This window comes from Lactuca sativa, chromosome 2, assembly GCF_002870075.4.
Source record: "Lactuca sativa cultivar Salinas chromosome 2, Lsat_Salinas_v11, whole genome shotgun sequence".
NCBI classification, from domain to species: domain Eukaryota; kingdom Viridiplantae; phylum Streptophyta; class Magnoliopsida; order Asterales; family Asteraceae; genus Lactuca; species Lactuca sativa.
This window is the reverse complement of record NC_056624.2, coordinates 224100705-224116052: the sequence shown is the minus strand read 5'-3', so window position 1 is coordinate 224116052 and position 15348 is coordinate 224100705. Positions and strand designations below refer to the sequence as shown.

The 15348-nt window shown below is 32.7% G+C and overlaps 2 protein-coding genes and 1 non-coding gene across 4 annotated transcripts; 1 reads left to right on the top strand and 2 right to left on the bottom strand.

The window, feature by feature from the left end:
• Positions 1–4091: 4091 nt before the first annotated feature.
• Positions 4092–5130, bottom strand: LOC111883656 (calvin cycle protein CP12-3, chloroplastic). The gene has a single exon (XM_023879977.3). The coding sequence runs from the start codon at positions 4617–4619 to the stop codon at positions 4209–4211; it is 411 nt and encodes a 136-aa protein (XP_023735745.1). The 5' UTR covers positions 4620–5130; the 3' UTR covers positions 4092–4208.
• A 719-nt stretch (positions 5131–5849) lies between these two features.
• On the top strand, positions 5850–8516 carry LOC111883639 (probable inactive receptor kinase At5g58300). Of its 2 annotated transcripts, XM_042899599.2 has the most exons (4): positions 5850–5889; positions 6174–6263; positions 6428–7685; positions 7775–8516. In XM_042899599.2, the coding sequence occupies exons 3-4, from the start codon at positions 6443–6445 to the stop codon at positions 8401–8403; spliced, it is 1872 nt and encodes a 623-aa protein (XP_042755533.1). In that variant the 5' UTR covers positions 5850–5889; positions 6174–6263; positions 6428–6442; the 3' UTR covers positions 8404–8516. The 2 variants fall into 2 exon arrangements, with proteins under 2 accessions (XP_042755533.1, XP_023735731.1); XM_023879963.3 differs by lacking the exon at positions 5850–5889 and having other exon boundaries at positions 5899–6263.
• A 5610-nt stretch (positions 8517–14126) lies between these two features.
• TRNAI-AAU (transfer RNA isoleucine (anticodon AAU)) lies at positions 14127–14200 on the bottom strand. The gene has a single exon. It is a non-coding gene; the product is annotated as a tRNA-Ile (tRNA).
• Between the last annotated feature and the right edge of the window lie 1148 nt (positions 14201–15348).

The following is a 15348-nucleotide window of genomic DNA, read 5'->3' as shown; positions in this document are numbered from 1 at the left end:
CCATTATTAGTTAATTCAACTCGATCTTCTATTGTTGGAGTTGTCTTACGTGTTTCTTCGATGATGTTCATTGTGTTCACAAATTGTTGTATATCTTTAGACATGGTAATAAGGAGTATTTGCATGTTATACAATGCTACTTTTCTTCGTTACTCAGCCGGTGAAAGCAGGTAATAGGATATCCATTATGACCATTTGGTGTTTAGTACTTTGATAATCACAAATCATTTCTAATGCAGTCGTATCAACAAAATGTCGTTCCTCATCTTCAAGACGTGGTATAACATACTCTATAGGCAACTCACCATGATCGTTCGAGTTACCGGATGTTGGAGACTGAAAATAGAATATACCTAAATTATATTAATATACTATTTGAAAACCAATGTGCATAAAAGTATTTAATAATAATAATAAACAATTCCTAAAACATATCCATAACAAAAAAAACAAAAAAAAAAAATACAACTAGTCTATCATAACAGGTTTGTCTGCACTTGCTTCAGTGTCATCTTTCAGAGTCCTATCTGCTTTCAATTTAAGTTTTAACACCCTTTCTGATTTTTTTTCTTAATTTTATGGATGCCTTTGTTAGTTTTTTTTTATCTTATTTTGAAACTCAACATCGGCGTTATTTATCTGGAAAAAAAAATCCAAGAAAATTTAAATACATTACCGTAAAAATAAATTAGAATTATAAAATCATTGTTTTTCGATTTTACCTTTAGTGGGCGCAATTCTAAAAGCTCATGTAAATAGAATACAACTTAGTCATCCGTAAAACCCATTTTTTTAACAACATCCACGCTAAGTCGTCTTTGGACTAACATGTCATTTCAGAACAATACTTAGAAAAAATTGTATATTATAAGTATTCCGAATCATCATTCCAGAATAGATCATCAGGCTCTGGACAACGTTCTTCATGTTTTGGACCTACATTATCATTTCAGAACCCCTACAATACCTAATTTCGGACTAAAACAACGTATCAGAAACACATTACAAAGTACTTACATAACATTCATACATGTACAACGAGAATATATATATATATATATATATATATATATATATATATATATATATATATATATATATATATATATATATATATATATATATATAAGGATAATTCGGATATTCTGGAGTTGTTCCTTGTGTTCTGGACCATTCTAGAATACATAAATCATTTCAGAAAATCAAATGCAAAGTAACTTAAAAGTATAGAACTTACTTTGTTTGATTAATCCATGTTGAAAATTTGGTCTGAAATACGGGTAGATCGTGCTTTGGTTTTGCTAATTCTGGTACATGTATTTCAGATATTTTGTGTGTGAGACCCATATATATACCATTGAGCTACAGTAGTGGGCTTGGGTCGATTTTCGGGTCCAAAATGACCTATTGCGGACCAAAATGTTATTTTTTTTTAAAAAAAAAACTTGCTTATATATATATATATACCCAAAAAAGTGATTAGATTCCTCAATTTCCCATCAAAAAATATATTACTCTTTTAAAAATCCAAATTTGTTTTATATAATGTAATTATTACATTAAAAAGGATACATGTATTTAATAATTAAAAAAAATCCTTCAACCATATATGATATATGATAGAGTAAATTACATGAATCGTCCCTTATGTAAGTGTCAAATGACATATTCAGTCCCTATTTTTTAAAATTAACTCGGTCCGTCTCTCGTATCGTTAAAGATGCACGTTACGTCCCTTGCAGATGTAAAATGACTACCTTGCCCTTTTCCTTTTCTTTTTTATTTTATCTGTATTTATTTTTTTATTATTAATTAATTTATTATCTAAACTAATTATTAATTGCCTTTAAAAAAAATGGGCCTAAACCTTAAGCACGTGCATAACTAGTCTCCACCCACCCCTTCTTCTTCCTCATCAGGACATCTCCATTCCACCATGATCACAGACATCGTCAGCCTGCATCACTACTTAGTACTCTAGTAATCCGACGACTCCAAGACATTTCCGGTCACTCAAATAATCCGACGGCTCCAATACGTCTCTCTTTCTTTATCGTCTCCAACATGATGGCGAACCTGAACAGATAGAAGAACATATCAACGAACTTGACGGAAATTGGATAAGGAGAAATCACTCCTGCGCACCTCTGTCAGCAACCACTAGCCACCTCCATCTGCTACTATAAACCTAAAATCCCATATGTAAAAATCCCAATCTCCGGAAAAAACGATTTTCTAAAATAATCTCTCTTTCTCTTTCTTTCTGAAAATCAAGTTTTAGATCTAAATTATCACCAATTTTCTTGTTCATATGAATGATTTCAGGGCTCCAGATGAATAATTTCCCAGATATCAGTTGATTTTCCGAAAGATGTGAGGGGTAATGTTTTGATTTCCAGTAGGGGATTAAAATTTTCTTTTCCCCGTTCAAAATAAGCCACCACAGTAAACCGATATTCAAACTCTAATTGAGGGTTGTGTTTTTTCTTATTAGATTTGAGTAAACTAATTTTAGGTTTTCGATGTAACTAAACTGATTTTGCCCTAGTTTTTTTATGCTTTCCAATTAGAAACACAGAGTGAAGGGGTTACATGTTTAAGATTTTTGGTTCAAAGGTATTAATGAAAATTTAAAAGTATTAATCTAAAAAACATGTCTTATTACTTTTTATTAAACAATATATTCTAATTAATACTTTTGAATTTTTATATGGGCTACCTATGTAGATGTTTGTAGTGGATCTGTTGGATTTGAAAAATAATCATTCTACCTTAAACAAATTTATATACAAAATGAGAAATCATTCTACCTTAAATTATTTATAAACAATTTTACAAATATACAACTTCTTTTAAATTGTTAAGTATTAATATTTTGAATATAAAACAATAATAACAAATGTAAAATGACCATGTACAAAGTAAAAATATACAAACATATATTTATGATTTCAATGTTAAAAGCATCACTATCTCCTCCACTTCCACCCTTAAACAATGTCATTAATATTATTTTTTCATTTAAATGCATTTATATAATAATAATAATAATAATAATAATAATCCTCTCTAACAAATGAAGGTTTTTTTTGCCACATGTCAATATCTAATTAGTTTTGACACTTGTCATTTTGTGATATTTTTTAAATAAATAATATCCACTAGTCAATTTATGATTTTTTTCAATTTTTAAAATTAAAAAGTCATATAATCTTATACTTATATATGTAAAGTATCAAATGTAATAAATATTATAATAAATTGCATTTAATATGTTTCTTCATTCCTTATTTTAAAATTTTATTTTAAAAAAATACTTATTATTTACATTTTAATATTTTTTTTTTAATCAATCCGTGTAATACACGGGTTTTACACCTAGTCCTATCTAATAAATGAATGTTTTTTTTATCACATGTTACTTTGTTATGAATTATGACACTTGACATTTTATGGTGTTTTTGAATTTAATAAAATTCACATGTCATTTTCTTGTATTTATCAATTTTATTTAAAAATGTCACCTAATTATGTATTCATGAGGATTTAAAAATACAGGTTCCTTCCAAATTTCAATTCTTATATTTAAGGCAATTTAACTCAAATTTTCATTTATTTTTCTTATTTGATATTATTAGCCTAAAATTATGCTACTATTTGGCATTCAAATTCACATACATTTCATTTTTTCAAAAAACTTACTTGTGTATGTATATATGTTATATGGATTTTAAATTATGCTACTAACATATTTTTTTTTATATACTTTTGTTAGATTTTTTTGTTCTTCGTTTTATTATTTACCAAATAAAATTTATTTAAACATCTTTTGAGAATAATAAAATAATAAAAGTTGTTAGCAAACTAAATTATTTTATTATAAATATTTTAAATAGAACACTGGTATTACTAGGCATGAAAATAATTTTTTTATATTAAAATTTATATTTTATAGGACGACATGATGATTATATCATAAATCTTGTGTTAAAAAATATTTTTGATGTTTTAATATTTACACTTGGATATTTAATCTTTATTTTAATCAGTTAGTATAGTAAACAGTCTCACACTAATAATAATAATAATAATAATAATAATAATAATAATTTATTTATTTATGTTTTAAGAGAAAATTCAAACTACAAACACAGTCAGCGAGAGTGGACGCATGAATTGTCGTTGTAGGTGTTAGACTTCCTCTCCGATCAATCGTCGTAAATGCTACACTCGTCCGTTTCTGGATTTCCAGAACAAAACGACTCAAGAGGATCTTCTTCATGCTCCAACTTCACTCTGAGACGAGCTTTCGCCTGACTAATCTCTTCTACCTCGTCCCACGCCACTTTACATTCATCGGAGCCTTCATGGCCAGCGCACACCTCCTTCGCTTCCGTCACCTTGTTCTCAATCATCTCTGTCAGCTTCATCTCTCTATCATGCGTCCCCTTAAACCTTGCTCCTCCACCCATCGCTACCACCGTCGACACCGCTGCCAATTGCATCTTCTGACCAGAAAAATAGAAAGAAGGGTCAGCCAATTTGTGGACAAATAATGAAGATCTGACATTATTTACGTATGTGATTGATCCAACGAACGAAGTACTAAAAGTTGCCATGACTTAAATAGAGAAGATTAAGAGTATGTTAGCTTCAGTACTAACCTAAGTAGAGGTATATGTATATATTATTGTCATTGATATCTTCATTCTTCGTTGTTTTCGAGATCGGAAGAAACAGAGATTTTGTTTCTTGTGATGCTACGAATAGTTATCTATTATAACAGAATTACTTGTAGATACGCCCAAGAGAAATTATATTTAGCGAATAATTTTCTAACACTTCACATATATCTATTGCTACTGTTACTATGTAAACAATTGAATTCTCATAGGTTATAAGCTGAACGCTGATTATAAACTCTCATTGCTCATGATGATCAACTTAATTGTCTTACTTTTTAGGTTATGTATCAACAAGACCATATGAAAGAGTTCCAATTTGTTTCAGTAATTTAAGATCGGTCCAATTTGATAAAAACCCTAAATAAAAAATTTGTGGATCCTAATTAACAAATTTGATCTTAATTTGTTCTCATCCTAATCAATTCAATGCATGATGTGATGGTGGGAGAGTATCAGAATCATTTTGTGGGGATCCATAACTTTATTCAAAGCCAAGCTAACACGAAATGGTACTCTTTACATTGTACTATATGCATTAATTATTATACCTTTTATGTGGTTCTTGTTCTTCCATGGTGAACTTGTTATCAAAATTCAGAAGTGGCCTCTGTGCTTGTTAACAGATAGTATAAGATTACACGACTTCAGCGTACAGTTGCAGAAAATGGTACTTTAGGAGCTATCAAGTATTGTAGCTGTTTATAATAATAAGAAAAAGGTTCTACTCGTCGATTGTTTCAGTGGTGGTCTGTTTGTTTAGATCATTAGCACTTTGTAGGATACAGATACACTCATTAGTGCTTTCCTGGTATTAATATGATATATATGAATATCTCGATTTATTTACAAAATGCAGAACATGATAAAATGATGCAAATTCTTGGTCTGTGACTATGTCAGCTACTTTGTTTCCAGTTTTGGTCCCATTGAGACATGCACGCCTGATTACTCCACTTTTTGTCCTGGTGTGTTGGTATCGAATAATTGGCAATGCATCATACAATATGGCCACTCTTTCTTAACTACGCCTACACTTTATTGAAACAAAGAGGATTTATTGCATTGGATGCTTGAATTTATTATTTTTACTCTACCTTTATAACCAACAATTTATTCACCTTTTACAGAAGAAAGGAGTGTGCTTTTGCTTTTGCTTTTCCTTCTTTTTTTTTTTTTTTTTCTCAGTGATTCTTCTTTCCTTAAGGTTTTAGATGCTCTCTCTTCACTATCATGTTCTTCTATTATGATTTCCTTTTTTATTAATTTAACATTGGATATATGTGTTGTCGACGTTTGTAACTTGTTAATCTTTTGTATAACCAGCAAATCTTTGAATGAATGAGAAAGATCTGAATTGCCTTTATCATGTTTCTATGGAAATGATTCTTTTATCTCTTTGAAATTGTTTATTCTTGAAATTTAAAGCTTCCACTTTCTAATGGAAAAGCTAAAGCTAAAATAATTGTCCTCTGCTTTTTTCCCATATAGGAGAAGTCAAGAACTTCATGAAATAGAAACTGGTCTCTACCAAAGCTTCAAGCTTTACCTTCATCAATGGCATAGTCACTTCCATCCAAGGTAACCAACTATTTCTTTCCCTCCTTATCTCAATTTTATTGCGTTTATCTTCTAGTTTATGCAACTTCTTACTTATGTCATTAATGATAGAAGTAAGCCTTCTTTTTGCATAATGGTTTGCTAATATTTACTCTTATTTCCAAATTCCTTTCATATTTATGTAGGTTGACATATACATAATGAAAAAACTTCAATTTGTAGCGGTTGCCACCATTATCTTCCTACTTCATAATCTTCATGAAACAACCGCTGACATCAGCAGTGACGCCCAGTCTCTTCTTCAATTCGCTTCATCGGTCCCACACGTAAGGCAGCTAAACTGGAATTCCACAATCCCAATCTGCAAATCTTGGGTTGGAATCACTTGTAACAATGAGGGAACTAAAGTTATTGCCATTCATTTACCGGGTCATGGACTATTCGGTCCAATTCCGCCCAATACCATCGGAAAGCTTGATTCCCTCAGAATCTTGAGCCTAAGATCCAATTTCCTAAACGGGTCTCTCCCTACTGATATCATCTCCATTCCCTCCCTCCAGTTTCTCTACCTTGAAAACAACAACTTTTCTGGTGAAATCCCTCTTAGTGTTTCTCCCCAAATTACCAATTTAGATCTCTCCTTCAATTCCTTCACAGGAAACATCCCGGAAACACTAAAAAACCTCACCCGTCTCACCTCCCTCAACCTCCAATTCAACTCCTTTTCGGGATCCGTTCCCGACCTCAACATCACCCGACTCCGTCTCTTAAACGTGAGTCATAACCAACTCAACGGTTCAATCCCGTCTTCCCTCCAAACTTTCCCGCTTTCTTCATTTTCCGGGAACGAACTCTTATGTGGGCCCCCGTTGAATCCATGCCCGGTTCCACCCCCATCCATGGCCTTACGCCCGAAAAAACACACCAAAAAACTCACAACCGGTGCAATCCTAGCCATTGCTATCGGATCCTTTTTGCTCATCCTTCTACTTGGAATCCTCTTGTTTTGTTTCTTGAAGAAGAAAGACCGGGATTCGGTTGGTGAATTGACGATAAAGGCCGTCCCTCCCGGGAAAAATGAAAAATCGGATGATTTCGGGAGTGGGGTTCAAGCTGGAGAGAAGAACAAGTTGGTGTTTTTTGAAGGGAGTAACTATAACTTTGATCTTGAGGATTTGTTGAGGGCATCTGCTGAGGTACTTGGGAAGGGTAGTTATGGAACTGCTTATAAGGCTATTCTGGATGAGGGAACAATAGTAGTGGTAAAACGAGTGAGAGAAGTTGGTGTTGCTAAAAAAGAGTTTGATCAGCATATGGAGTTTGTAGGGAGGGTGGGAAGGCACCCGAATATTGTCCCCTTATGTGCTTACTACTATTCTAAGGACGAGAAGCTTCTTGTGTATGAGTATATGGTAACTGGTAGCCTATCTTCACTGTTACATGGTACGTAAGAAAAAAAAAAAAAAGCAATGTACTTTTGATTTATTTGTGTATAAATTATAATGGAATATTAATTTTTAATTTCAAAACAGGAAATCGAGGTATAGGAAGAACTCCATTAGATTGGGAGACGAGAGTGAAGATATCACTTGGAGCTGCAAAAGGGATCTCACATATCCATTCAGAAGGAGGTGCAAAATTCACTCACGGAAACATCAAATCTTCCAACATCCTTCTCACCACAGACTTCGACGGCTGCGTATCAGATCTCGGCTTAGCTCCGTTAATTAACGTCCTCCCCACAAAACCTCGTTGCATCGGTTATTGTGCGCCGGAGGTGATAGAAACACGAAAATTCACCCATAAATCCGACGTTTACAGCTTCGGAGTCCTGCTTCTCGAGCTTTTAACAGGTAAATCGCCGCTGCCGTCGGGGCATGAGGAGGTGGTTGATCTACCGAGATGGGTGAGATCGGTGGTTCGAGAAGAATGGACGGCGGAGGTGTTTGATGAGGAGCTAATGAGGTACCCACATGTTGAAGAAGAGATGGTGCAGATGCTTCAGATTGGGCTCGCTTGTGTGACTAGGGTTCCGGATAATAGACCTTCCATGGAGGAAGTTGTTAAGATGATTGTTGATTTACGATCGTCGGATTCATCGGAGCATCGGGGTTCTTCCGAGGATAACAGGTCTAAAGGATCTAACGTCCAAACGCCATGACTTCAAAAGCGGAGACCGCAGTCACAGTGTGCAAATGGTTGTGTTATTGATAAATAGTTTCAATTTTGTGTCGATTTCCACTTTGGGGTTTTATCATATTCTTCCTTGTATAATTGTTCCTGGTCTTATTTGGTTACAAATTATAATCGCAAACCTAATAATCCAAATATCCATTAGGCAATACATAAAATACTTTAAAAAAATTAATTTTTTTTTGGAGCCATCACGTCTAAAAGACTAATGTAAAGGTTAACGATACAAATGATAATATACTTTTATATGATTTATCATTAAATTTTCTTCAGTTTTTCCAAAATTAAAATTGTGTTAGAATGTTATAGGTTATATCGGTTGTCTTATTTATTTAAAAAGATGATTAAATTTTAATTACATAGATAAGATTAATGACTTAAGATTGTAATGTATTATGTTTCGTATACATATTTAATCATTAAATTATTTTTTATATGCCACTTTGTTATTGTGATGATTTCTTTTTAGTTCTTGCTAGTTTTTTAATTAAAAAAAAATTATTTTGTATATGATTTATTTTTAAACTGTTTTCAATTGTTCAAAAACCACCGTTATTACGAAATTAAAACAATTGTGTATATATTTAGTCAATTAACAACTGTTTATATGATTTACCATTAAATTTTTTTCTACCGTTCAAAAACTACAATTATTATCCAAAGTAAAACCATTGTTACATATTTAGTAATTAAACTATTTTTTATATGATTTACCATTAAGTGGTATTTTATTTGCATAAGAAATGCATCTAAAATGAATATAAATGCACAATTATATATGAGAGTCATTTCAGTCATGCATATTCCATTTTACTATGCACATATGATACCCGGTTATAATTTAGTTTTTGAATATCTAAAAAGATTTATGATAAATCGTATAAAAAGTAGTTCATTAACATCGTATTTTCACAAAACCACCACCAATCGAACCCTCACGTCGATGCAATAAGTAACACCTTTGTCCCGTCTTCTCCCCACCTCGCTATTTTCTCCACCTTTTCGTATCCTGTCTTCTTGAGTCTTTAGAGTTGGTCAAAATGGAGTCAAATAGTGAGTCCTGAAACTTCCAATAGTATTTTGAATTTCCAGGCGTCTGATTGTGACGATGGAAGTCCGATGAGATGCTACAAGTGTTTAATTGGCGGTGGTTTGTTGCGCCCTTATCAATTGTTCTAGTGGTGGTGTTGGTTTTGAAAACGGGTGGCCATAAGTGGCTAAAAAAGGGGGCGATGGTGGCAGCGTGGGGTGGTCGTTGAAGGTAGATCCGACGTTTGTTCGGGGTTTTGTCTCCACATCGAGGGGAATCCAATAGAGGTGGCGCATGGTGGTTAATGACAAAGGAAGGGGAATCGGGAGGTGGGGTTTTGATCGGACCTTATGGGGGTTCGATTGATGGTGGTTCCGTAAAAATCTGATATCAGGAGTTCAAAGGATAATATTAAAAGCTTCAATGAACAAAACTCTATAAATTGATTGTTAAAAATTTATTGGACACAAGAAATTTGGTTTCAATCATTGACGTAGTTAAAAGGATGAACTTAACAACTTCTCGCACATTTAAAAAAAAAAAAAACTTTATAAGTTAATAACCAACGATCAAGAAGGTGCTCAAAGGATTGCACATTTTCATTCCATAAATAACTTTTAAAATTATATATAAAGTTACTATATTATAAAACAAAATATGAAACTTATCGTTAGGGCTCGTCCGTTGATTTTGATGGCCCTGTACGAAAACAAAAAAAAAAAAAGGCCTCGAAAATTTTGAATTAGCAACAGATATGGAGAGATTAGCGACGAGACTTACATATTAGCGATGGATTAGTGACATAGTAACGAGGGATTAGTGACAAAATTGTGACAAATTAAAATTCTGTCCCCTAGACAGCATGGGTCATGTGCGATCATACATCCTACATGTGTTTCGAGCCAACCCTGCTTATCAATAAACATACATTATAATGTCCCAAATTTCAGAATAAAAAATTTCATTTTTAAAATAGAATAAACACTCGTTTTTATGAAATTACATTAAGTCAAACCATTTGTTAAAAATCATAATTCAAAATTAGAGTTATAAGGAAAACAATGGGGAATCTCGAATCACAAAATCGTTGATATGCATGTGTACAGTCATGCCTTCGCAATCCGATAAATACCTGAAAAACATCTAATCAACAATTATAAGTCAAGGCTTAGTGAGTTCCCCTAAAGTACCTCACACAACAAACCATATACAATGCATTAATATTAGGCCTACAACACAAGACTGGACCGCCCCTAGGCCTACAACACAAGACTGGACCGCCCCCGAGCCTAACATAAAGTTGGACCACTCCTGAGCCTGCAACATAAAGCTGGACCACCCTGGGTATCTTGGCCTACATCACAATGCAGGACAACCTCAACCCAACCACACTATATCGACATATGCAAACAATAATCAATAACCAACAAGTACATGTAATCATACAGATCTGTCAATCTAACATATCACTATAGCACAACAACATCCTATATACAAAAAAATATAACACAATCTAGTGGGTCATCATTGGTGCCTTTGATCCACGAGTACAATGAGGAAACTTACCTCGAAATCAAGCAGATAATACAATAGCTCCCTCTAGATATCAAGCCGACACCACAAGTCACCTATAAGACAATAGGAACTAAACTTCAGACTAAATTCCAAACTCACAAGTTGACTAAAAGTCAACTAAGTCATAAAGTCAACGAGTCAATCCTCATGGTCAACGGTAAAGTATACAACTCCAAAAACCCTAAACAGCGAGTCACTATATCGTGGCCATCCATCGGTTGTGCCGTGGCAACGAAAGGGAAAAACAGTCGAGTCCTTACCCAGTCGTCGCGCCATGGGGACTTGTCTGAACAACTTAACATATTAAGCTGTTTTCCAACAATTCCAAGAGCTCCAAAGCTTAGATCTGGTCCTTCCCATGGTCTTGATGGATAAAGTTTCCAACTTTATCTATTTATACATATAAATAATTCAAGATCTCAAACTGTAAGTCCTTAAAGTCAACTCAAGTCATGCAAACATCCATTAAGCACTTAATCATTAGAGTTACTCCTCTAAAGTTTCCAAAAGGGTTTCCTACACCTAATGGACCATAAAAATCGTAGCTTTATGATCATGCATGTCCAATGCATTTCCCTTCCATTTTAGGTCAAAAACATGGCAAATATGCACTGAAAGCTTGTGTATGGGACAAAAACTCCAAGGATCCTCAGATCTGGAACATATAACACTAATATGACCACAAGGATCCATAAAGCTGCCAACTTTATGGAATCCAACCTTCCAAAATTCAAAACCATGAAGATTAAGGGACCAAAATCCTAGATCTAGAAGCAAGTAACAAAAAAATTGGATCTTGGACACTTACAAAGGTCCAGATAATGCACAAAGGGAAATATGATGAGGCTTGCTTGCTAAATCCACACTCTAAAGTATTTTCTTATTATTCTCCAAGCTATCAAGAGCACCAAAAGGACCAAGTGTCACCAAGACAGTCTAGGGTTAGAGTTTTTGAGGTTAAAGGATGATGGAGGCTGAGGATAAGCAAACCATAGCCCATACTTTCCTTTATATAGGCCATAAAATCTGAAACATTAGGGTTTTAATCGTCAGACAGTCGTCATGCCGTGGCCATTCCATTGACACGCTATGGGGGGCCAAAACATATCTACAGTTTATTAATCATCGCCACGTCGTGGTGGTGCTTCCACTACACCGTGACCCCTGAAGAACATAAATGATTTTAAATAACAAGTACCTCAAGATCCGGATGCTACATACATAAAAAGGAACTTACGAGAATCTGATAAAACTACTAATGGTGGAATTGGAATCTAATAATTTATCAATGAATCCATGAATCCTTTATGTGCTAATATGTTGTGTAACACATCAAGAAATTTCATATGCTTGTGAAAATCTCATTGTTAATTTAATATTCATGTCACACGGAAGGAGAATATAAAAGAATACAAGAATTTTTTTAATTACGTTTTGTTATGTAGTCACTAGGAAGTCTTGAATCTGTCGGCAATCGATGTTATTTTAAAAGAATACTCGTCTATTCACGAAATCATAAACACATGCCTTTTATCCGAACTAATGTAATATCAGGTTAACTAAATACCCGAATTTTCAAACCCGAAATCTGATAACCACAACCCAATCTATCCGAATTCGGGTCGATCGGTTTTTTTAGGTATCCGTTAATTTAAACAGGCCTAACTAGAAGTTTATAGTATATATAAAGATGATTTTTTGTTTTTTTAGTTTGCTAACAATTTTTTTTTTATTATCTAAAACAACACAAATCGGCAAAAACAAATCAAAACGAGGGCATACTTAAAAGCAAAGAGTTGGAATGTCTACAAACTTGAAAAGTTATTTTTTATATCATCTACTAAAACATTACACCAATGTTTTTAAGTCTTCTGTTTAAAAAACAAACAATATTTTTCAAATAAAAAAATGAAAAAAAAAGTATAAACCGTACCATATGAGTGGTTTATCAATCTACCCCAAAAACCATTTTGGAGGTTAATTGCGCGACATTAAGAATATTGTTGGTGTGACATGGTTTGCACTGTGAACCTCCTTGGTGGAATTCAACTCCTCAACCACTAGACTCTGATTGTAAATTCTGATCATTTTGCACATATGTTTGTCCTTCCGGACATAAATGATGAAATAAATCTTAACTAGAAGGTGATCCGCGTTTCGACGCGGTTGATTTTTTTTTTTTCATGTTTACATATTTCAGTGTTTCTTTGGTTTTTTTTTTCTTGTTTGTTGTTTCTATTTTGTGTGTGTAATGTTCCGAGGACAATATGGTAGTGTAGTACATCATCATATGCACCATTCATGTAAATATAATTTTATATAAATCTGTTACGAAAATTACTAGGACAATTCTTGTAATTTATTTTCTATGTAGTGACCAAACATGTCAAACCTACATACATGTCAATATACGAAATGTAAATGAGTGGAACTTGTTGTTGTCTAAATTGAGGGAGTAAAACTAACATTTTACAAAATATGGGGAATGGAAAGTGACATTTAACAAAGTAACGACATGGGAAATGTGAACGTAGAAAAATATAGGAACCAAATGTACCAACAAGGGAAAGTCTTACGGCCAAAGTCTAAAATAAGATAGTTTTATGGCCAAAATGTAAAACCATAACAAACTCTAATATAAAAAACTTTTGTTGTAAAAATCTAAAACCATAAAAAAATTATACTATTCCTAAATATAACACATGAATTAATATATATGTATAATGTAAATAAAAACAACAAGCATTCTCTTAATGAACAACACAATAGAACAGCAATAGAACGGATATTTTTTGGTTGTCTATGTGTTCGTGTTTGTCTGTTAGCTCGGTTAAACTCACAGATGAATAATATATTTTTTAAAACAAACAATTACAAACAAAAAATTAGATTTGTTTATATTTTTTAATTCAATTAAACTTAAACAAACTAATATAGTTATATAGACAAATTTTATTCGTATTAAACTTAAATAAACCAATATAGACAAGTTTTGGTCGTCTTTGTTTGCTTCGTCTACGGCCTAAATAACATATAAATTATAATAAGATTAATATCTTCAAAAAAATAGTACAAAAATTCAATTTTGGCCCATGCAGGTCTCGAACCTGCGACCTTCGCGTTATTAGCACGACGCTCTAACCAGCTGAGCTAATAGGCCTTGATGGTGTGTAGTATGAATTACGACTATTCATTAGATTGGTCATTTTTATTTGAACTAACAAAGAAAGCCATAATACTCCGTGATTTCACTTGGTTTGACTTCAACAGTTGGTTTTTGTTTAAAGTAAACTTTAAAATTTGATGCAACTTCCACTATGACTTCACTTAATTAGGTTGATTTTAAATCGGAAGAACCGAGTTAATCTATTACATTGTTTTTTTCTAAAAAAAATTCATAATACGTAAACACTAACTCAGCAATATAAAAAGCTTAAAAAAAATCTGGTATATGATATTTTTATCATCAGATTATTTTTCGAACCACTAATATTATAGAGATTATTTTATTGTTATTATCTTTTACTTAAACAATTAGGTGAAAATTTATGAGATCCATCAAGATGATAAAACAACTCCGCCCAAATAATTTTACAAGATTTCTTAAAAGGTTTTGAGTGAAAATCACCAACAAAAAATTGTTCATACTTCATAGAGTTTTCCAAGTGATAATGTTTTGAAAAAAAATTATAATAAAAAATAAAAGACTCCTAAAAATGTTATATGTTTTTCCATGATTATATAAAACTACATGTATGTTTGCGCTCTGCATAGTAATCAAATGGTATAGTAGAATAACATTGAAAGCTTTACAATGTTAGAAGCTTAATTGACTTTGAAATTCATGAATTGCTATCTTACAAGCTATACTTGATGAATTTGTGATACCCTTAAATTTTGAAATAGAATTTTGTTGCCAAATTTTAATCGAAAAAATCCTATAATTTCCAACCAAAATCTGGGCGGATCATATCTTCAGTTTTGGAATATATCGTATAATTTCCAGCCAAAATCTGCGATATATCCCATATGGATTATTCAAAATCCAGTAATTCTGGTTTTATCCAATCCAATATTAAGATATGAAAAAATGAAATCGAATGCACATGTACTCATTAAGTCCAATACAACACCCATAAAACCTTTAGGTGACATTTTTTTGAACAAGCTAAGAGAAATTTGACGTCGTCATTGTCTCATTAATGATTGATTGTAAGGTTAACAAACGATATTTAAAAAATCATTTTCAATGAATAAAAAAAAATGATTCCTCTCTATAATTCCCTAAATTTTGGAAAATACTCAGTA